This window comes from Trichomycterus rosablanca, chromosome 7 (assembly GCF_030014385.1).
Source record: "Trichomycterus rosablanca isolate fTriRos1 chromosome 7, fTriRos1.hap1, whole genome shotgun sequence".
Taxonomy (NCBI): Eukaryota; Metazoa; Chordata; class Actinopteri; order Siluriformes; family Trichomycteridae; genus Trichomycterus; species Trichomycterus rosablanca.
Window position 1 is genome coordinate 33,883,117 of NC_085994.1, and position 24,952 is coordinate 33,908,068.

General features: G+C 39.4%; 1 protein-coding gene across 1 annotated transcript in view; it reads right to left on the minus strand.

Moving 5' to 3' along the window:
• Positions 1–313: 313 nt before the first annotated feature.
• The window catches only part of LOC134318379 (membrane-associated guanylate kinase, WW and PDZ domain-containing protein 2), a 67,752-nt gene continuing 43,113 nt past the window's right edge, over positions 314–24,952 (minus strand). The window contains exons 6-17 of the mRNA XM_062999267.1: positions 24,534–24,717; positions 24,259–24,329; positions 23,899–24,066; positions 22,223–22,730; positions 21,600–22,137; positions 21,177–21,240; positions 20,704–21,087; positions 5,305–5,505; positions 4,309–4,376; positions 4,033–4,179; positions 3,740–3,878; positions 314–1,562 (exon numbers count right to left, since the gene is read on the minus strand). Coding sequence (XP_062855337.1) covers positions 595–1,562; positions 3,740–3,878; positions 4,033–4,179; positions 4,309–4,376; positions 5,305–5,505; positions 20,704–21,087; positions 21,177–21,240; positions 21,600–22,137; positions 22,223–22,730; positions 23,899–24,066; positions 24,259–24,329; positions 24,534–24,717 — 3,440 coding nt within the window. The 3' untranslated portion in view covers positions 314–594. The remainder of the gene's footprint in view (positions 1,563–3,739; positions 3,879–4,032; positions 4,180–4,308; positions 4,377–5,304; positions 5,506–20,703; positions 21,088–21,176; positions 21,241–21,599; positions 22,138–22,222; positions 22,731–23,898; positions 24,067–24,258; positions 24,330–24,533; positions 24,718–24,952) is intronic.

Here is a 24,952-nt window from a genome sequence, read left to right on the forward strand (position 1 = left end):
TACTTGGTTTTATAGTGGATTTTGGAATAACTTAGGAGAATAGCCTGTAGCAATACTTTAAGAGCATAGCCTTTAGCAAAATGTATGTTTGCATGTCCAACTGCTCTGGTGTGCACTGCTGTCAAATTAGAAAGAATATCTTCATAAAAGTATTAATTCGATCAGTTCAATAGTGCTCCAGGACCAGGGCTGGAAAGCACTGCATTATCTCACTCATGCATCCCTAATTTTGTAATTGATATTAAATAGTTTATTATATTTCAGAATTCAGCACTACATTCTTTTGGCTGCACCTGTTTTTTTAGGGGTTGCTAGCACAGATTGTTCTGGTTCACATACTTGATTTGGCACAGTTTTACGCTGGATTCTCTTCCTGATGCAATCTTTCTTTCCAGTACTGAAAGCGCACTGACAAGTGCACCTCTCAATGGCTAGGCTGTTCCGCCGCCCCCTGCCCCCATGCTCCAGACATAGCTACGTCATGTCTGTGAAGATATCTGACCAGCATTAACAGGCTAGCATATTTTACATGCCAGCCAAGCGCCCCAGTTGCTGTCATTCTAATTGTTCTAATCGATCATTCTAATAAGTGTGTTAACTTGGTTCGAGCCAGGGGCCTGGTATTGTTGTGCTGGGGGCCCTTAAACTGTATCTTTCATTCCAATATGAAGAAAACTCAGAGACACTGGCAGCTGAGACACTAGCATCAGTCTCACTTACCTCAGAATTTGAGTTTTTGTCTTTGGACATAAGGAAAGAAAAAGGAGACCGTTGGAATTCACTGGGCAAGCAATAGTTGGGCTGAACAAAATTCAACGTTGGTATGCCTGACAAAGACTTAGCATCGTAGGACGTAGTGTCTACCTCGCACTGCCACATACTCTTTGCCATTACTTGATCAGAACTGTTGCCCGACTCACTACTTAGCTCTTGCCTGTCTGTCGTACTTTCTGTCTCATTCTTTTTATCCCTTTGTCTGCTTCTCAGTTTTTCCCTTTTGTTTTTCTCATGAGAAAACAGCCTGTCCTTCTGTATTTCCAACTCTTCATCACTTTTCTTTCCTTCTCCTTCCCAACCCTGACTCTGGGTCTGTTTAGGGATGGGCAAATTTGTATTCTCTCTCTCCCAAGCTCCATGTTGCTTCCTCTCCACTGTCACATTCTCTCTCTCTCTTTCACTCTTTTGTTGTACTTTTCTTTCCTCGCTTTTACTCCTTCTCTCCTTTTCCTCTTTTTTTCCCCTCTGCCTGTGTCTTCCATTGGCTGCTGGTTCAGTGTCATCCTCTTCCTCGCTGTGTCCTTTGTGCCTGTTTTTGGGTAAACTGTTGAATCCTTGGCTTCTCCTCCTGTCCTTTGACCTTTGATCTGTACCCTGTGTGCGGTTAGGACTCTCCTCCGATCCCTGATGCTCTGTATTTGCTCTCTGGCTGCGGGTTCTACCCGCTCTTGAAGGGTTGGATGTGGTGTCCAAACGGTGGTGCTGGTGTCGGAGATTTATTGCAGCCAGATGCGACTGCAGGGCTGAGGGCAAGGAAGAGGTGAAGGTTGCTCTGTGATCATTGTCTAGAGATGGTCAAAGATTGAAAAACACAGTTAGAAACGGCTAACACAGTACCACACTAACTTTGTTTGTTAACGTTTGTTTAACGTCATGTTTTACACTTTGGTTACATTCATGACAGAAACGGTAGTTACTCATTACACAAGGTTCATCAGTTCACACGGTTATATCGAACACGGTCCTGGACAATTTAGTGTCTCCAATTCACCTCACTTGCACGTCTTTGGACTGTGGGAGGAAACCAGAGCACCTGAAGTAATCCCACACAGACACGCAAGAGAACATGCAAACTCCACACAGAAAGGACCCGGACCGAACCCAGGACCTTCTTGCTGTGAGAGACAGTGCTACCCACTGAGCCACTGTGACTAACTTAAACTTACTAACACTAACTTAAAGACAGCAAAAAAGTTGTAACCTTAGATTGATGAAAAAGAGTTAGATTGATACACAAACAAATTCTGTCTTTTCATGTTTTTGTTAATAGCAAACACATCAATGGATATGATTATTTGTTTCCTTACAAATGACAATGCTTCCTTAGCTTTATACATAGCCTGGCAAAAAAAATCCCAGTTTGAATTTAAATACGGAAGCATTTAATAGCCTCTCATCATTAAATCAAGAGCTTTGCCAGAAATTAATGGAACTTTGGATGGAAATAAATGGTGTAATATCCCATAAGGTTGTTGAAACAATGCCAAGACAAATGGCAGCAGTAATTAAAGCTAAAGGTGGTCCAAAAACATAAGAAGGTACAACTATTTTTTGGCCAGCTTGTGTGGTTAATGAGTTTTTTTATAGATAGGGTTGGTGATGATGTTGGTGTCTATGAGCAATGCTTATTCTCTTTAAGCAACGCATTGTAATCTTCTTATAAAAAGTACACATTTTGACTATCCACAAAACACTGTCGCAAAGCCTTTCTAGAACATCTTTGTGGTCTTTTGCAAACTTAAGACATGGAGTAATGCGTTCTAGACAGAACACCATGTAACAGATCTAAAATTTATGTATAAACTGGGCTCCTCTACAACCAACACTTTTAATCCTGTTGCATTTATTGGAGCAACTGATATGAACAGGGTTTGTTAGCCGGAAGGTTATGTACCGTGAGACCTTTGTGTATTTTACATCCTCTGTTATAGACACTTCATTTAATATATTCTCAAGCATTTAGAATCATGTCAATCTAGAATCAGGTATATAACACTAAACAATTTTCAGCATTTATTCATTATACTTTTATCCACTTTACCTACAGTGTGCCACTACCTTAATCTAACGTAGCTATAACGCAACATCCCAGTATACAACACTACTCTGGATTTTTTTAACTTTTTCTTAATGACATCCACATATTTAAAAGTTGTGGATAAGTTGAAGATCGCTGTACCACTGTATAACTCAGGTATCCAAAAATGTGACTCTAACTGGAAGACATGCAAGCACAAGAGGAAAATTACAGTACAAAGAAAAAAAAGCTGTAGATAGAAAACAGAAAAAGGGAAAACTAACAGGAATGACTACCAACCGCGTGTTCTCGGTCCGCCCGATCACATAGAAGCAAGGCTCGCCCAACTTGGAGTTGGTCATACAGAGAGAAAGACTGGAAAGCTCCACTGAGACATAGAAGAAGAGAAAGAAATTGGATAGAAAGAAACAAGATAAGGAAGATTATTAAAGGGTTAAAAGATGTAAGTAATGTTTTTTAAAAGTCCAAGAATCCAAGAAACAGAAAAAGAAAAGGAAACAGTGCAGGATGAAAAGTATATGGAGCTGAAGATAAAATAAAATAAATACAAGATCTGACGTGAATATAAATCATGAAGTACAAATGGAATGTGTAATAGCTACATATTAATAATTTAGAAATGAACAAAAATGATGTATATAAGAGAACTGGGGTTAGTATGTTGTTATTAAAGAGAATAAGAAATACACCCAGAATATAAAAACCCATTAAAGAAATGTTTTAGTTATATCAAGCAAAATATGCTTACACCATTCTAACATTGTAAACACTTAATTTGGGCTTAATGAGCCCGGGGGATTCGAACTGTAGATCCCAGTCTAGTGTATTATTCATAAATTAATTGTTTATTTATAATCTGAATGATCCAGGACTAATAAGACGTTGAAACGGTGGCTCATGGCTAATAATGTAGGTAAGCCTTACCATAGTCAGGAACATATCCGTTGCCTTTTTTCAGCACAAGCTGAATCTTGTGGCCTGAATTTCTGATTTGTTCTACGGCTTGACTGTGGCTCATTCCTGCTGTGCTGTTCCCATTGATTTCCACCAGCTGGTCACTCACCTGCAACATTTATCAGTAATCCAAAGTGTTAGGAATAGTAAACAAGGCCCACAAGTAATGAAGCAAATTTATTGTAAGACAAATAGTGAAGTTTTTATTTACGTTATTTTTGTAATTATTTAGTGCATACAGAAACACCCACAGCGCCACCAACCTGCATCTTGCGACTTAATGAGGCTGGTCCTCCTTCCATCAGGCCAAGAACATAAAGATCCATGTTATATTCACTGCCCCCTCTGAGACTAAACCCAAATCCAGTGGATCCTCTCTCCAGCTCCACACTGTAGTACTTAGATGTGTCCTGCTGTGTGTCGATGTGTGTTTGAATGAGAGAAACAGAGAGAGCGAGAGACATTAAGTCGGTTTCAGATAGTCATATGTTTACAAGCTACAAGTTCATAAAAAAACAGTAGAACAGAGTTTTGTTTACCTTTGGTTTGGACCTGTGAGGCTTTCTGCTTCTGTGATTAGCATCATTGTCTGAGTGCTCAGTGGAGTCTTAATAAAAGATAAAGGACAGGGAAAAGTGAGCAGAGTAGCAAGGATAGTTCAAATAACAAAACGTTATTTACAGAAAAAGAACCTGCTGTAAAACTATAACAAAGTATGATTTAATGCTATTAATAACCTTTTTTAATATTTAATATCAAGGGTGGTGGAGTGGTGCAGCACTCTGTTATGCTAGCCCACCACCACTGAGGTCTGGCTTTAAATCTTAGCAGCGTTATCGGCTGGCCGGGTGTCTGATTGATTAGCCGAAGCCCTGCAGTAGATTGGCGCCCTGTCTCAGTATTCCTGTGAAACTAGACCCTTGTAAATTTGCATTAACTGTTTTTCACTACAAATTATTTACTGACTAATCTTTCCACCTTAAATAAACAGAATGTTTACAGTGTGTTTGTACCAGTATTTATCTGATACAAAAGGTTGCAATGGCAAAAAAAGATGACCAACCCTGTGCATTTTGTACCAATGTTAATTTTAAAATGATAAAAAAATTTAAAATCTTGCATTAGCCTAAAAAAAGAAGAAAAAAAGAAAAGTTCTACAACTGATGATTGTTAGTTTTTTTAATTGTTTTATACCTAGGCAAGTACAAAGGTCAGTGTATTATGTTCAGTTAAAATTTTTTTATATTTTTATATTTACATATTTATTTTTATATTTATTTTTATTTTACCGACGTGCATTTCACATCTGCAGTATTGTTTACAAGGTTATTGTATTGTGAAAACGTCGTACTGTATCACTTCTGTTCAAGAGAAAGTGCACTTTATATGAGGCAAAACAAAACTCAAAGTAAAAAAAACCCACTAAACCAACAGAAACTAAAATCAGCTACATTACAACTTTGTCAGAACCCTTCAAGACACCATTTAAGGCATGAAAATATTTGTGTAATACATCACTGATTATAAGAACTCACGAGCACTGGAGCGTGGGACAATGGTCAGACGCAGTGTGTTGCCTGCCCTCCTCAGTATCTGTGCCAGCTCCCTGTGGGGCAGGTTGACCACGCTGCGTCCCTCCACTGACTCCAACCGATCCCCGGGTCGAATCAGACCGCTCCGAGCTGCAGGACTGCCACGGCGTACTGTCACAAACCGGTGAGGAAGCAGGGACGTAGCTAAAGAGACGGAATAAATGTATTAAGTTCAAAATTAAGTTCTGTTTATTTTGTTAAACCTTTGTTCAGCTAAAAACTTTCATGATTTGGCAGCATTGCAGAGCAATTTAATAACGTAACTATAGTGACCACTGTTGGACCTCTCTTTGTTGATAAAGGCTGATACTGGACAATTACACATGTCTTTCAGGTCATAACCGCAAAAGGTAGTGCTCATGTACCTAATTATAAGTATTGTAAGCAACTGTTGAAAAAGATGTGTTGGCCAACTACAAGTGTAATGAAGGAAGGAGACTATTTTAAGGTTCATGTTCATTTAGATTAAAGCAAAGTGTTATATATGTTTCTTTTATGGTGGGTATCACTGCATACTTTCATTTTTTACTTCACAAGTTAAAAGAAATATTTCTATTTATAATGTTCACTACACATATTATTTAGTGAATTAATGATTCCACCCAAACAGAATGTTTATTACATGTGTTTACATCGTTTTTGTAATAAGCTAAATATTCCACTGGCAAATATTTAGCTTTTCTTTACTACTGATAAATAATTTGTAAGTGTTTAACCCCAGAAAGTAGACAGGCTAAAACAAATGATGGATGTGCTAGAAGTATAAAAAAGTGTGGAGCATTTGAAGGGAATGGGGGAGCAAATATGTAAGTGCAATCATTCATCAGCATTGCCAAAAATCTTTCTCTCTCTGTCTACAAATCTTTCCTTAAGCCAGACTCATTCTGGGGTGACCTTCAGAATCAAATCAGCGCACCTGCCAACCACTTTACAAAATGATTTACATTTATAACTGATATTTCCAGCAATAGTTTATACTTTTTTGCTGCGGAGCAACAAGCCACTTGTAGTGAAAGATTTCTGTCCCAAGACAATGTCCATATTAAAATATTTTAAGTTATTTTGTTATAAAATCATTAAGTTTACAAATCTATTGTCTTACAATCGTCAAAACAACACAAAGCAAGACACATGCCTAAATGATGCAGACCCCACGTTCATCTATTGAGCTCAGGTGATTCTGCCACACCTATTGCTAACAGGTGTATGAAATTGATTATATAAAACGTGGACGAACAAAAGTGGTCTGCACAGAGCCTTAATCTCAAACACATTGAATTAAAACATCAATTGCAAGCCAGACCTTCCAGTTCAACATCAGTGCTTGACCTTATAAATCTTTTAACTAAATGGACACATGTTCACAAACATAATTTTGTGGAAAGCCTTTCTAAATAGTAAAGACTGTTATGGCTGCAAAATGAGTTAACTTTTAATTTATTGGAATTGGAGCTTACTGTCAGGTGTCCACATAGTTTTGGCCATATAGTGTATTATACAATATATCTCAGCTGAAAAAGAAATCATAGGTTAGTGGTACATACTATGGTAGCGAATGCAAATGTTACTGCAGACACTCTGCAGGCCCCATTGGATCCACACTTCTGTCCCTAAATACTAGTCATTATTATACTCCATTACCTAAAACAGCCTTGTCTTCTTCTGACCTACCTAAATACACACACACACAATTACCTGCTTAGTCTCTCAGCCCAAGCTCTAAGAGGGCAAAGATCTTCATTGATATTTAATGCACCATACAAGGGGATGTTAATGTTAAACTCTTACTATGCTGCAGTACCTCTGTATACACTGATAAGCAAAACATTATGACCAGAGTCTTAATATGCTGTCAGAAAGCCCCACTAAGACACAGACTCCACAAGACATCTGAAAAAAAAACCTGTGGTATCCAATAGCAGAACAGTACCAGCAGATCGGATCAGTCAATCTTCTTTCATTGTACCAATATTTCGTTTATGCTTTTGATGCTGGACTGGAGTCAGCATGAGCACTCTGGTCTGCAACTACGCAGTCCCATACACAGAAGGGTGATGCACTGTGTGTTATGACACATTCATCTCATCACAATCTGAGCCACAGTAGCCCTTTCTGTTGGTCTGTACACCAAGCACTATATCATCATGTTCTCTAGCATTAGCGGCTCTTGGCTACCCAACAACCTCTCGGTAGTTCGTGGCTTGTCCCTTCACCACATGATTTGGCCCTTACTAAAGTCACTGAGATATTTACGCAGCCCATATCAGCTGCAATTAACAAATATACTACACGTAACTACCATGAGCCCAACATTTAATATATTCCTGACTGTGACATACATAACTGTTACAAAATAGGCATTGAACATTTTTAAGGACACAATTAAAATGTTTGTACTTGTTTGCCATCACCCCTCTCTCCAGGGGTGTAACTACTTTCTTCCCTTCATCAATTTTCTTACAATTACTATATTTATTCCTTTCCCCTGTCATTTCCTTTCGTAACCTATCATCTTTCTGTTGCTTATCACTCAGCTTGCTGTCATTTTCATTTTCCTTTACTGTTCCCTCAGTATGCAAATCATTTGTGAGATAGAATCAGTCATTATACAAACCAACAAACCCAGTAAACGCCACAGGCGTTCTAAATGCAACTCATCTGAACTGACATTTAAACTCACATGCCATCCTCTGAGCTGTCTCAAAGGATACACTCAGCAATTAGCTCTTCACACATTGTCAGAAGATTGCTGTTTATCATTACACTGAATAAAACAGTGTAAAGCTGTAACATATTTAAAATGTCATAATGTTTATTCCACAGCCTCATTTTAATTGTTCGGTAATTAGATGTTAGACAGTTCACAGTTTAAACTGTAAGTGTGAGCATTACTAAACCAACACAGTCATTGCACAGTTAACTGCTGTTTTGGCTTAATAAGATAAAACATAAACTATTGTTTTTGACCTTTTTTGAAATATAAACCGTACAAAGGTCATTTATAAATCTGTGTTTTTTTTAATTATCATTTTTATATACTGCCCTAACTTTTTTTAAATTGGGGTTTGTATTTAACCTTTCCTTATTTTTAAGCATTGCAAGATGTTATACTACAATTCTCATTTTGTGCTGTTGTTCTACTAAAGCATTTTAGCGTTTTTTATCAACTTTAAAATAGAATGCATTTTATTTTACCTCAAGAAATGTAGGCTTTCAAATAGTGTAGGCACATTTTTCATTTATCTTTCAAACCAGACACAGTGCAGGCTGTACTCTCAGGGCTTAGAACACACTGACCCATAAACACAGCTAATGCTTTCTAAAGCCTTCACAAAGAAAAAAGCTGACCTGGAACTGTGAAAGCACCAAAAAATTATTTTTCTTTTAGGCTTACTATTGTAAAGACTATGTGACTGTAAAGATTTAGACAATATGGGTCAAAAAGCAATATTATATGGAACAGAAATAAAATCTAAAGATTTTAATAAAGAGTCCAGGGCATCCAGTTTCACTGGGAAACAGCGGGAACAAGGCAGAAATACCCTGGACAGGCCACCAATTTAAAGGAGGGCTTTATCCGACCCCCTCCCTCGGACACAGCCAATCATGACTGTACAGACGCCCAGCCTACCGCTAGCACCGTTGAGATTCTAACCTTAATCCCGCTAGTGTAACAGACCACTGCGCCAACCAAGCACACAATCAGCAACATAAATATACATGATAATCTTCAAAGAAATACATCAGCATTAGTGTTAACTAAACCAGGAAGCTTCTCTTACTAATTCCTATTAAGCTGAATTTTTGTTCCCCAGTTTTTAAACAGTTCTAAGTTTCCCACAGTTTCACTGTAGTTAGTACAGTTTTAGTCCAATAACACCAAAGTCACTCTTCAGAAGGAACCTATGATTTCCCTAAGCACTGAAAATATATTACACATGACCAAATCCCTCCTCACCAATGCTGAGAATAGCTAGAAGGGACACTGCTGTTAACATAGCTTTAATAATTAATAACATGGTTCATATAACTTTCCAGCCTGAACTCTGGAATTGTGTTTAATAAAGGAAATACAATTCTTGAAGCTTGCTTGTTTTTTACTATGACCCAAGCTATACTGACTTTACACATTCAAACAAAATAAAGTGGCAAAATTCTGAGTTACAATTTTTGGAGCTACACTCTTAATTATCCTCTAATGTCCTATTGTCCTCTATAGTATGAGACATTTATTCTGGGAAACATTTAGAGCTCAAGGACTAAAGAAGTCAGTGCTATATATCAGCTGTCCTTTATGGTAGGTCAGCAGTATGCTACACTCAGACCATTACAGGTACAAACACCATGTTTTATTTCTGAACTGTTGTATCAGTGAGTGTATATTAAACTGTTTAGCTTGCTGGACACCTTGCCTTTATAATGCTTGTGTGTTTGTGAATGTGAATATGTATGTGTGTGTAAAATATAGCTAGTGAACCCTTACTCTCATCAGTGAAAACAGTAAAAATCACAATCAGCTCTGCTACTACAGTTGTCCAAAAAAATCAACATTTTGGTATTCAATCCTAATACGCCAGATGAGCATGTTGCCAAGTGTTTAATCATTAAATAGAAATTACACTGGGTTATTACAGGAATATGTCATCTTCATCCTTAAACACAGCCTTTAGCTAACATCCAGCATAATGAGCTATGCCCACAACTAAGAGTTCATTGAAAGTAATGGGCTACTAAGTAGCATAAAAAGTTGCAGTGTTTGTTAGAATTCTGCTATATAGAATAGCAAATAATAAACAGTGTTTAGCTTAAGGACTACTACTACTACTTCTCTCATACCTCAATTTGAAGTAATCAGTCACTCAATTAAAGCTCATTCACAGACACTACAAACATGACCAAACTTAATTGGTGTTTTTCGGTTCTTTATTTTGTGTCAGTAAGATATGATTGAACTATGCTAAGTAGGGCTGTACGATATGGCTAAAATTTATATCACGATATAACTCCTAATTTCGGTCGATACGATATAATTCCGATATCGATATGAATAATACAAATGTCAGAAAAACACCAAAATTGGATGGCTGTACCTGCAAACCTCTTTTCTGGTTTCTGGCAAGAAATACAAGCTGAATACACGACTGAATTAGTCCTTCATCTCTTATCAGCTATTTCATCTGCTTCTTTTTCAACTGTGGACAGTGGTGGAGCCAGACAATTTTCATAGGGGTGGCCAGACTGAGACCACTGCTCACACAGGGGTGGCACAGAAACTGTCTGATACCTTATTTTTTTATGTGGATCTAGTAATGTTTTGGTCACTCACTCGTTTACCTATACAGGCAGTGAGTGCCATGTAGAATTACATCAAGCCTAGCATAATAAGCTTTTTATTTTTTCTCATTTTCCCTGACAAGTAAAAAACTAAAATATAACCTATAACCTTAACATTACGAGGAAGAATTTCAAAGATATTCCTTTGCAATACTTGATCATTTGACTGCAAACTTGTGTGTACTGGTGAGACTCATTTGAACCCCAGAACATGCTAGCGTGAATGCATGGAAAACAAATTTTAATTTTCTTTCAAGAATATGATACAGACTGACCAACACTATCAAGCCAAATCAGCATTGAAAATTGACTTTACTTTTAATAGCCTTCTACAATGCTGGGGCTTCTTAAAACAGAATATTTTCTTTTAAATAGAAGTGTTATTTAACTGCTATTATTATTTTTTTTTAAACGTCCAATTTAGACGAAAATTGCCCAATCTGGCAACACTGGATAAACCCCTATTTTTAAATGAGGTTTTAGTGTAAAAGAAGGTCTGGTGTGTATATTTTGCTAAAGAGTTGCAATCGGTTTAGCTTGCCAGCCACTTCTGGGTAGATTTGTCCATTTGGATATAATAATTCTAGCTAGGAGAGTGCTAGATTGTTATAAATATGATTACGCAATGCTGACTGATTTATTTTATGATTATAGCTCTCAGCTCTTTGATTTTTTTAAGTCCTAGCATAGTTCTCCTTTAGAAACTTTAAGGTGACTGCTTGATTGTGATGATAAGGTTTAAGATGAGTACGGTTTAAATTCTACATGGTTGGCTGAAATTACATGTTCAATCAGCTAAACTGGCTTACCATAAAAGTAAAAGAAAAACTGACACTGATGCACTGATACTGCAGTGTCTTGGTTAATTTGAACTAGCTAATTTGTCAACTGCCAAAAATGTCAGCTAATTCCTATACCCCCAGCATTAGTAAACAGTGGTAGCACTGTGTGTGTATGCGCTGCTGATATTGATTAAGCCACGTTGCAGTCAAAAGAATGAGGTAGTGAATGCAGTGGGGATTCTGTGTGAACAAACAGAGGAGGAAATCCCCCCATGACCGGTCCTGCGAGAGCACTTTGTGTGCTGTGTGTGTGTGTGTAAGAGAGACAGAGAGGATTTCATAGCGCTTTAGTTCCCTCCAATCATGAAACATTAAATCAGAAAATCTCATAAATCATGATGAACTAGAAACACTGCAACCCAACCAACATATAATTACATCCAGTAATACAAGTAGTCTATACACACATATATACACAATAAAATACATATAAATCTTTATACCAAAAACTTCTGATCAATTCACATTCACCATAAAAACCACAAGTGATGAACCCATCATTGCTGCGCAGTTAAGCAAGCCTGCAGACTGTAAAGCTTTACGGCATGTTGCTCTCATTACAGCAATCTGCCCAAAATTCTGATTTACTACACCAGGAGATGACATCTGCTCAAGACCAGCACAAGCAATAAAAGAGAGAGATGAAACAGAAATAGTTACGTTTGGTTTCCTTTACACTTTTAAGAGCCGACTGCAGTCTCTCCAACATGGCTTACTGTGCGTATGTGTGTGTGTGGCAGCAGGGTCCTGATGCTGATCACACGCCTCTTAAATCCCAGCACGTGCAGGACTAGTTACACCAAAAAATTCTGCTCACGACATGGACAAAAATGTGAAAAAAATAAGAAAAAAAATAAAAGCACGTCTGCATGTTTCGCGGTGAGAGAGCTTTATCCGATAGCGCACTCATTTTTAACTTCAGCATCCAGGAGCAAAGAGTGAGAGAGACAGAAAAGAGAGAGAAAAGAGAGGTAGATAGAGTGTAAAGCCACCGATTTGTGGGAAGGAGAGAGAATCGACAGTGAGGTAGCGAGGAAGAGTGATTGGGAGGAGCGAAGGAGGGAGAAAGGAAAGAAATTGCTGCAGAGCAACTGAGAGGGTGGTGGGACAACAGAGGTACATTGAAATATGACATGGAGAAAGAAGGATGAATGAACGTTTGTGCAAGTGGCTGATGGAGTGATGCAGGCGATGCAGCAAGCGACTGTAACTGAGACGATGAGATGCTTAGATGCAAATTAGCTTGCAGTGGTGAGAGTATAAGACACATGATCCCTTATTATAGTGTCTGTGCTTATTTATAAAGGTAGCAGATTAGGTAAGATAAGAGCATTTCACAGATCAGCCTTGAATACCATAAAAAGATTAAAATGCAAACTACACTGATCAGTCATAATATTGAAATGAGTGTAGGTCCCACTCGTGCCCCCAAAACAGCAGGTATGTAAATGCAATAAGGAAACACTTCATGTATTCCTCAGAATAACACTGCAGCCTAAACATGCAAGGTTTGGGCCACACAACCTCAATTAGGAACCCTTACAATGGGTGTGTTTGAAAACCTAGTGAGCGCTCTACATAAACAGCATTTTATATGTCATCCTACGCACGCTCCCGAGAAGGAGGCTGTTCGAAATCCTAGATGCCTTAATATGCTCACTAGTTAGGTATCTTAAAATTCAAACGGTATTTTGACTCAAGAACAAGTGAGCATCCGATGCTGCCTTAGCAGTGGAGGCAATCCCAGCATTCAGTGCGGCACAACTTTTCTCACAGAAAAATACAAAATATGCCGGACGGTGCGGAGAAACAGAGTTATTTTCAAACGTAAATAAATTATTATTGATCTTTAATTTGTATAAACTTGCACAAGTGTATTTATTTGCAAATTCTGGCTTTTCGGTACATGGAGGGAGATGTTAGTTGACATGCTAGCGCATTGTGCCACCCCATCCCATTGGTTTGAATGGCATGAGGCTAACTGTGTAAGCTTAATTAGCGAAAACTGATGGAATCGCTGTCTAATGCCAAGTTCACACTACACGACTTTCCAAGTGGTCAGGTCGCTGTACAGTTCACACTACACGACTTTCCAAGTGGTCAGGTCGCTGTACAGTTCACACTACACGACTTTCCAAGTGGTCAGGTCGCTGTACAGTTCACACTACACGACTTTCCAAGTGGTCAGGTCGCTGTACAGTTCACACTACACGACTTTCCAAGTGGTCAGGTCGCTGTACAGTTCACACTACACGACTGAATCTCTTGCACTTGGGAGTCTTTCAGTCGGTGTATATTTCACAATACACGACTGATCGGCGATAGGGGGTTTCACACTACACGATCCATCACCAACTGGAATCACAGGCGAGCTTCTCTGGTCTCCTTTTTTTCTTCTTTTAAACAAAAACACACGTGAGAAGTGACGAGGGTTTTAATGACACCACGTCCAAAAATGCACGTCAACAAGTAGCGAGAGATCAAAGCTGTTTGTGGTCTGATGTGCAGCGTAAAATCAAAGAGGAAAAATAAATGAATCTGAGTGGATTTGGCAACACGAACAGTATATGGCTTGTTCTGCAGTAAAGTGGATGTTAATTAATAATTTTGTAATGCAGCGTGGGTGTTATGTTTTGTAGAGGACGATCAAATCAGAAATACTACGTGTGTGTGCCGGTGTATCCTGATATAAACTATATCCTCTCCTGCATTTCCCCTCACGCTGTATCCTGTGTTCTCATTGGCTGTTCGACATGTCACTCATTCCCAGTTGCCCATCTGAGATCAGATATCTGACATGCTAGAAAACTCAATCTAGTCGCCGAGCGGTCGGTGAGCCGGTCGGGTCGAATTGTTGGATAGTTCACACTTAGCGACTGAGAGCCGAGTTTTGATCGCCGAGTGAACGCTGAGTTGCTCCCGACCCGGAAAATCAATCGCCGACCAGTCGCCGGGCGAAAATCAGGGCAAAAATCGTGTAGTGTGAACCAGGCATACGTAGCGCGTTCAAATAACCTGCCTTAAATGAATCCGCTCTACTGAGGCAGCTGCCTATGTAGGCAGTAAGACAGCAAGGCAGCTCCCTAGGTGTTTCAACACACCCTATATAACACCCTATATTTTATGTATGTGAGAAACATGTTAATTTACACTAAAAGTATTAATACATAATCAATTACTACTTAAAACATGTAGATATGCTTAGAGCATGATTGCCAGTAGTCATTTTCCAATATTCCAGGAATACGGCTACTACAGACTTGCCTTGAATACCATAAAAAAAAACATTAAAATGCAAACTACACGAATCAGCCACAATATTAAAACCAACTGTCTAACATTGTGTAGGTCCCACTCATGTCCCCAAAAATGCAATAAGAAGACACTTTGTTTGTCTTTATGATGCCTCAGAATAACACTGCAGCCTAAACATGCAAGGTTTGGGCCACACACCTTTCAATAGGCAGCCATTATGTTATTACACATAATTACTTTTCTTTTTATGATGTGTGGGAGAAAAATCAATCAATTAGTACTTAAAACATGTAGATCTGCTTAGAGCATAACTGCCAGTAGTCATATTCCAATATTCCATGAATACTGCTACAATGGAATGTTACTGGAAAGTGGTGTACGTGACAAGAAGTGCGTCAATTACATTGTATGACCTTTAAAACCCAGTTCTAGCATGTTTAGACCAGTTCCTATGTTCTAGCTATGAAATCTCTGTGGAAACGATGGACTTATCAACTGTCCTGCAAGGTCATTGATGGGAGTATAATGGAAGATTATTTTCTTTCTCTTTATTGCACTCTTCGAGCTTCAATGTAAGACTTTGTAAGTGCAATCCTTCTCTGCAGACAACAATAAAACTCATAATCCAGTCTCTGAGGTATTTCATTAGGAGTTTTCCACCATGATTTGAACAGTAAAACATATTTTGCCAGCTCTAACTGAAGTGTTATGCAGAAAGTGCTAAGAAAGTGCTGGGCAGTGCTAACAAAACCAGTCAGGCTAAATTATTAATTTACACACCATTAGTTCTGGACAACATGCTAACTCTCTCTCAAGGGGACACTGGTGCTTAACTGGCAAAGCACAGCCTTTTACCCAACATTAATCGTGTGTGGTTTATAGATTAGGTAAATATATAGCCTGTGTATGCAATGCAGCAGAGCGTATAATGATGTTAAGTGACAGAAGTGCAGTGATGTGTGAAAAACACAGTCAATAGGACCCTTAAGTCACATGCATAAAAGCTTCAGCCACACTTCCTTCCTAAAGACGTGATGCTTCAGCCTGGATTGCATTAAAGGTTCTAGTAATTAGTAGTTAATCAATTTGTATCTCAGTTAATTAATTAATCTCTTGTGCACACATTGCACTTAATGTTTCTTTCCTTTTGTTCAAACATTTCCAGCGCCAGTAAACTATTAAAAAAGTCTGAAAAAAAGTCTGAAAAAACACAGTGCTGTATTTCGGTCTGGACATTCCACAAAAATATGTCTCCAAGTTTACAGTATTCACACATTATGTAATTATATATGCATTACCCATCTCTTAAGGTTTTAGTCCTTGTAATATTCCTGTCCTTATTTCACATGAACACTATACTGTCAGCTCTTCCTACTGATCTAAAGTGACCCTGAAAAATACAGTTCCCTTTAATAACATGTTCTTTCATAGTAAGCACTAAAACTGAGAAGGGGGCATCTTAGGAGCTTGTGCACTTTAAGATGCAATGGCCTGATTAAAAATCAAAAGAGGACAGTAAATTTAGGTCATTGTGAGCTTATGTAAAGGAGAGAGGTAGAAGGGTGATATGTGTAGTAATATAATAGCAGAATAATTGAATATTGTGAAAATAGGACAGTATTTTGTTCAGATCCTATATCCAAAGTACTTGCTGTTCTACATGGCAATGCAAATGTGTTTAAGAATCACTGTAAGAGTAAAGAACAGTAAACTGGGGGTTATTAAGCCATAATCACATATTAAAGAACATAAAATCATAAGAATTTTGGCTCTAATAAGTTTCTCAAAATAAAATCACTCATAATCAAGGAGCTCCGGACTTTGCATATATCAAAGCATATACAGTATGTTGTCACTGATTCACTAAATGTCATTTAGTCTTCGCAAATTAAAATGTATGTCACCTAATGTACTGTATATGTTATTTCATAAACATTTTGATAAATAAGAAATACATTACAACCAATACATTTAAGTTACTAATTTACACTTCATAATTGTACAATAATATAAACTATAGGTGGTGCAGGAAAAACAACCCCCCCCCCCTCTCTTATATAAATACACCAATATCATAACAATATGACCACCTTATATGACCATTGTGTTGGTCCCTCTTTTGCAGTCCCATACGCAACAAACTGTGATGCACTGTGTATTCTGACACCTTTCTATCAGAACCAGCTTTAACTTCAGCAATTTGTGCTACAGTAGCTCGTCTGTTGGATCGGACCACACGGGCCAGCCTTCACTCACCACGTGCATCATTGAGCCTTGGCCGCCCATGACCCTGTTCCTTCCTTGGACCACTTTTGATAGATTCTGACCACTGCAGACCGGGAACACCCCACAAATGCTGCAGTTTTGGAGATGCTCTGACCCAGTCGTCTAGCCATCACAATTTGGTCAAACTCACTCAAATCCTTACGCTCGCCCATTTTTCCTGCTTCTAACACATCAGCATTAAAGATGAAATGTTCACTTGATGCATAATATATCCCCCCACTAACAGGTGCTGTGATGAAGAGATAATCAGTGTTATTCACTTCACCTGTCAGTGGTCATAATGTTATGCCTATGTATGTCTGTCTGTATGTGTGTGTGTGTGTATATGTGTATATACAGTATGTATGTACAGTGAAGCCCGAAATTATTCATACCCCTGGCAAATTTTGACTTAAAGTTACTTTTATTCAACCAGCAATTTTTTTTTTGACCAGAAATGACACAGGTGTCTTCCAGAAGATAATAAGACGATGTACAAGAGGCATCATTATGGAAAAAAATATTTCCCAGCTTTTATTTACATTTGAACAAAAAGTGGCATGTCCAAAATTATTCATACCCTTTGCAAACTGTCACAGTCTATGGGAAAATCCAAAGTTCTATACCATTCCAAATAGTCCAAGCTGTTCTAAAGCATCCTAATTACCCTGATTCATTGGGAACAGCTGTTTTAATCAACTCAACAGGTAAAAAACAGCAACTCTCTGCAGTTGGTTTGTGGACAGTCATGGCTAAGACAAAGGAGCTCACTAAGGACCTGTGGCTGTGCATTGTGGCAGCTCACAAGTCAGGAAAGGGCTATAAGGCCATATCTAAATGTTTTCAAGTTCCAGTGGCTACAGTGCAAAGTATTATTAAAAAATACAAGACATTCCGCACTGTGGAAAATCTCAGAGGACGTGGTCGGAAGCCAAAAGTGACACCTGTGCTGGCCAGGAGGATAGTGAGAGAGGTGAAAAAGAATCCAAGGATCACCACCAAGGCCATACTGGTGAATCTGGGCTCTGCTGGTGGCAACGTCTCAAGGCAGACAGTCCAACGGACACTGCACACTGCTGGGTTCCACGGACGCAGACCAAGGAGGACGCCACTTCTTCATACCCCTGGCCACTTCTCCAGAAAAGGCACACAAAAGCTCGCTTGGCCTTTGCAAATGCTCATCTGGACAAAGAAGAAGACTTCTGGTCTTCTGTTTTATGGTCAGATGAAACAAAAATTGAATTGTTTGGCCACAATGATGTATCCTTCATTTGGCGTAAAAAAGGAGAAGCCTTCAACCCTAAGAACACCATCCCCACTGTCAAACATGGTGGTGGGAACCTAATGATTTGGGGGTGTTTTTCAGCCAATGGACCAGGGAACCTAATCACAGTAAACGGCATCATGAAAAAAGATCAATACATCAAGATTCTCAACAACAACATCAGGCAGTCTGCAGAGAAACTTGGCCTTGGGCACCAGTGGACATTTCAGCACGACAACGACCCAAAACACACAGCAAAAGTGGTGAAGAAATGGTTAGCGGACAAAAACATTAACATTTTGCAGTGGCCCAGCCAGAGTCCTGACTTGAATCCAATTGAGAATCTGTGGAGGGAGCTAAAGATCAGGGTGATGGCAAGGAGACCCTCCAACCTGAAAGAGTTGGAGCTCATCGCTAAAGATGAATGGGCAAAAATACCAGTGGAGACATGCAAAAAGCTGGTCAGCAATTATAGGAAGCGTTTGATTGCTGTAATAGCCAATAAAGGCTTTTCTATTAATTATTGAGAAGGGTATGAATAATTTTGGACATGCCACTTTTTGTTCAAATGTAAATAAAAGCTGAGAAATATTTTTTTCCATAATGATGCCTCTTGTACATCGTCTTATTATCTTCTGGGAGACGCCTGTGTCATTTCCGGTCCAAAAAAAAAATTGCTGGTTGAATAAAAGTAACTTTAAGTCAAAATTTGCCAGGGGTATGAATAATTTCGGGCTTCACTGTATATAACTAGAGACACTAATTCTTTCCATTCTTGCTTGATATGACACTTTAGCTGCTCAACAGTCCATGTCACTGTTGTGTAATTTTACTTTTCCTAGGTGATTTTGTGTGGTAATGCAAACAAATATGTTTTATTTTGCTTTGCATACATGATACTGCACATTTTCCCAAGCAGAAGACTAAAATATAGAGGTATTTGTGAGATTAATTATTGCCTTTCCTCTTTCCACTTCCTGCACTGAATATCTATGTACTATAGCTCATCTACCTCTCTTCAATAAAAACTGCATTTTTTATTTTTTTACTTCAAATTCACTGAGAGGTTTATATTGGTTTCCTTCTAGTACATCCCAAAACATGCGGCAGATGTACTGGTTGCTTTAAATTACCACTGGGTGTCAGCAACTGAGCGAATGGCTTAGTGTATTCCCTGAAAAGGACTGCTGCTCTGTCCAGGTTGTATTTCTGCCTTTTGCAGAAACACATTGTTACAGACAATTTGTTAAAAAACACTTCCACCAATTTGAGCTCTTTAAAACGTTTGTTTTGGGTTTTCCAAAGATTGGACAAAATCTGCTGGGTCATCAAAATGTACAATTACACCCAATACTGGGATATATTTGGTTATATTCCTTTGATCTTTCCACCTTAATCAGCTAAATTCGAAAGCCATCAAAAGGCTGCTGGTACAACTCTGGTTGGATCTTTGATATATGATGCATAATGCAATAGCACCTTCACAAACTTGACCTGAGCTTGTTTGTTCATTTAAATGCAGCCATATCAATCACAACACAGTATAATGCAGCTTCATACCATGACCCTACCATTTTCTTTTTCATATTTGGCAGAGACAACCTGACATCTGTTTCAGACAAAACAAAGCTTAAATGTGAACTCACCTGACAACAAAACTCATTTTAACAGTGGAACAGTGGTAGCCTAGTGGAAAGAGCTTTGGACTATCAATTGAAACATTGAGAGAATATAATCCTAGCTCTGCCTTGCAGCCACTATTGGGCCCTTGAGCAAGGCCCTTAATCGTCTCGGCTCTGTACAACGGCTGAAAGAATTTCGTTGTACTGTACACCTGTATATGTATATATAATTTGAAGTCTATATGAGTCCATGTGGCTTTATTTATCACAGTAGCATGATTTTCTAATACAATGCAGTCTGGGGGTTTGCTTTTATACCAAATCATGATACCCTCAGGAATTTCACCTGCTTATTGTGAATTGTTTCAAAATGGTGACACTTGAACATGTTATAAACTTTTCAGTCTTAATTTGCTCTGTCCCAACTTATTAATGTGTTGTGGGGATTACATTTTTTTTAATGGTTTATATTTATAAAATACAGTTAAAACAGTAAAAGTATTTTTTGTCTTATTGTTAGTTAAATACAGTAATAAGTGAAAAGTGAAATCAATGAAATCCTAAAGTGTAAACTTTAAGTACACTAAAATCACTAAATTCACTGTGTAAGCCTTACACACAAGAAGCACGTGTGTATGTCAATTAGCCAAGTCGTTAAAAAAAAAGATCTGTAATTTTTCATAACTCAACCCATCCAAGCATCATAAAAATGACCATAAGCAGCAAGTAGAGTAAAGTCAGAGAACAGTAAAGAACTCACCTCTGCCATTTTCCACATCCTGCGATGCTATTACAAATCCAAATCCTTCTCCCGGCCGCCTCTTGAGCTCCACCTCAAACCCTCCTGAAGAAGGTGGCTGGATTTTCTCCTCAGTGTTCACTCTGGGACTGAGTGTAGTCCCACCCTCTTTAGTACTTATCCAATCGCGAGGCTCCAGTGTTAACGTGACGGGTACAGAATCCAGAAAGCTGGTGCTCTGAACCAATGAGGAACGCACTAGTGATTGAGGGGGTGGCGTTATGGAGTTCCGTGGCAGAGGTGGAGTGTGGTTGAAGGGGATCTGAGAGGCAGAGTTTGAACGTGGTCGAGAGGGGCTGTGTTGACGGTGTGTCGAGTTCTGAGAGATGGTAGAATATATGGGTCCTGCAGGGAAAAGATAGTTATGTGAAATTCTACATTGTTTTAGAGAATTATTTATCCAACAGAAAAAAACTATTCAGTCTGTCACTTGCCTCCTCTCTGAACTAGAAGGATAACCTCTCCATTCTTGGTGTGCTCTTCCAGGACCCGCTGGACCTAAAATAGTATTTAAACTTTCAATTGTTTTGCTGCATTTTAGTAAAGTATAAACTCCTTTAAAAGGGACATTTTGGTGCTGGTGAGTAACTGTTAATGAACCAGCCATGTTGTCATGTATTGTCAAGTATTGCTCCAAAAAAAAGTTAGTATATACTCTACAGTTAAAGTATGTCTGTCGCCTTGGGACAATTTCTTTACGCATCATGGTGATTCTACTCTACTAATGTACTTGCTAGAAGTTTGTGATTGCATCAATCACTTATGAATGCTATCTATAGTATTTTTTAAATGCTATTTAATATAGTATGCATACAAGCACTATTGATAAAAATGGTGACTGCTGGGATTGTTCGTACCTGAGTGAGGCTGAGGCTTTGCACATCCGCTCCGTTGATCTTAACGATAGCGTCTCCAGGCTGGAGGCCGCTGCACAGCTGTCGGTCCCACACTCTCTTCACCAGTGCCATCCTACCTCCCTGACCACCCAACATCAAGCTGAACCCTAAACCTTCCTCTGACTGTGCCACGGAAACAGGCACCAGCTCCCCGGCCCTGCCCCCGCCACCGCTTATCTGCCCCGGTGATGCGACGCTGCTGCTGGGGCTGGCGCTGTTAGCACTGCCGAAGGTAAAGTACGGACCGTCCGACTGGGCGCTGATAGGGGGGGTGAGCAGGGGGCGCTGGCCATTACGGAACTGGGAGTAGCGCCGTCCTCCACCAGGAGAGGAAGAGACAGAGTTATGGCCCGACTCTGTGTGGGGTAGAGGCAAGCGTGACAGGGGCGGGCTTGGGGCGTAGGAGGAGAGGTCACTCTCCGAGGACTTGGCAGAGTAATAGCGTATAGGTGACGGTGGGTAGAGGGAGTTGTTGTTGTGGTTTCGAATGTAGGAGGCCCTAATAGGACAGAAGAGAAGAAGTTTAAAAAACACAAAGTGACTTAAGCAAAAAGCATGCCGCATACATTTTAGTGTAATGTTACCTGTGTGATCCTATAGCTGATACCACCTCACTGTCGCTTTGGCTTGCCAGGTCTGCACTCTGTAGTCTCCTGATCCCTCTCGGGGAGTAGTACGGCCTCTGAAAGTCACTGTCACCCCCACTAGGGTATGGATAAGAAGATGGAGTCCTTGGAGGTGGCGAAAAATGTGATGCGTTTCCGTTAGCATCCAGGCTCAATCTGGATGCTCTTCCCCTGAGGGCTCCGGGATACCTCCCCTCTGCACGGTACATGAGCTCGTTCCGGTGTATTTCAGCTTGAGGGCGTAGATGCTGGGCTTTGGGCTGGGTGGTGGTGGGCAGAGACGGAGATTTCGAAGTGGGATCACGGAACAGTCTGGGGCTGCCATCAGGGTCATAGAGAATGGGGTAGCCTCTGCGGACCACGATGTCCACGCTCTGGCCAACAGGCACGGCTTTTAGCATCTCCACCACCTCTTTATAAGAGGTGCCCAGCACACAGGAGTCGTTAATGTACACCAGGATGTCCCCTAGAGCAAAAGACAGAAAATGATTGACGTGAATGGTTGTAATCAAACCAAGAATTTGTGATTTGTTGATCCTCTTAAACCTGATGAAAGTACAAATCCTATTATTAAAAAGGTTGGGATATTTTGTAAACTGTCAATTTTGATACCCTTCCCTGTTACATTTGCACCTGCTTATTATGGAATACTTCAAAGTAGTGTTAAATGTTTATACTTTATAGAATATAAAATATTTTTTATAAAACGGATAGTTCCGGTCCTAAAATCTGATTGGCTGAGCCGCGTTCTAAGCCGTTGTAAAATCCCAGATAAACGCACACCTATGACCACCTCACATCATTCCATATTAATACGCCACTGAATAGAAAAAGTTAATGTTATTTTCGCCCTCATGTTGCCTAGCAACACTGTTATCGAACTACCTGTGGTCGCGGAAGAATGCTTTATTGTAAGTTTATACACAATAAATACATTTATGAATTAAACATTGTTGTATTTATTATATTTTATGTTGACCGCCGTTTTATAAAAGCAATAAGCCACTCGAGACCGTGCGTTACTGCTATGATACTGCTAAAAACGTCATCCCCGTGCTAAAATCACAGTAACGCACGGCCTCTCGTGGCTTATTGCTTTAATAAACTCTCATTTTGCCCCTGTCCCAACTTTTTGGAACATGTTGCAGGCATAACATTTCTAATTTGTTAATATTTACAAAATACAGTCAAACTGGACAGCCAAAAGTCATTTCTTTGCACCTTTGTTGGTTAAATAAACGTTTTAGAGAATTAAAAATCCCACATTCTTTGTTTTTTTGCATTTTACAAAATGACCCAACTATTCAGAAGATGAGCTTTGTGATCAGGGAATAAACTATTTATTTTTTACTACAACTTTTAGATGAGATCGGAACACTGGTAGCTTAGTGGGTAGAGCTGTAGACTATCAATCGAAAGGTTGAGAGTTTGATTCCCAGCTCTGCCATGCAGTCACTGTAGGGCATTTGAGCATGGCCCTTAAACCTTTCGGCTCCAATGGCGCCGTACAGGGGCTGACCCTGCGCTCTGACCCCAGCTTCCAAACAAGCTGGGATATGTGGAAAAAGAAATTCGTTGTACTGCACACATGTACATGCATATATGACAAACAAAGGCATTCTATTGTTAGGTACCTGTGTTAAGTGTGGATGGCCCTTCAGATGTGACGCTGTATATCTGTAGGAACTCGGTGGGTCGGCTGCCCCCGACAATGTTAAAGCCGAAGCCCTGAGGCCCTTTACGCAGCCGAGTGTGGATGGAGTATCCTCTTAACTCGCTAGGCTGGTCTGTAAACTCTCCCACTATCAGAAAAAGAGAGCGACATTTGAATAAAAGAAAAACACCTAGTTTGCATTTGCTTAATGTACATTTAATATTGTTCATTTCATAACAGAAACATGTATTTCACTTATTGTTATTAATGTAGCCGGTTGGTACTTTAAAATAGAATCATAACAGATTTAAATATAACAGAGAATTAAGTTAGTGCTTACGTTCAGTTGTGCAAACAGTCTCTCTGCTGGATGTGCGCCGACTGTGCCAGGAAACCGGCTTGGGCTGATGACTGTAAAAACAACATGACAACACAAGATGTCAGTGTTTGTATTGAAAACAAACCGGGCAACCCTGGATGAAATTCTACAGGACTGTATTGTGCACTACTTCATAAAATAAAGTAGAATGATCCATAATGATTTTTTATTAAACATAAATATTACAACACCAACACCATACAGCAGTATAGATAAACATCGATATATTGCCTTACTCTGTATAGAAAGGATCCCCTGAATCATTGTAGGTCATTTCCCAGGTTTCGAGTCCCGCCCTTCTCCGTCTTCTTCTGTGCCCAATTCCATTGTCAAAGGCACTGCTATCCCCTTCGTTAGAATCACGAGACCGGCTGGGGGATGACATGGGTGCAGGGACACTGCTAGCACCTCCTGACCCGCCTAAAACATTTACAACAGGTAAAAAAATCAGAATAAATAGAATAAAATACTGATACTGTAATCTTGAAACAGACACCAACCTTCTGATTAATAGTCCAGTACCTTAACAGTTAAGCTACCCCTGTGTAGCTAGTGTTTACTGTATCTCAGAGCTTTCTTCATCTGACCCAGTTTACCCCATTCACAGGTGAGTTATAACATCCAGTGGCTAGTCACGTAAAGGTGTTCAGAAAAA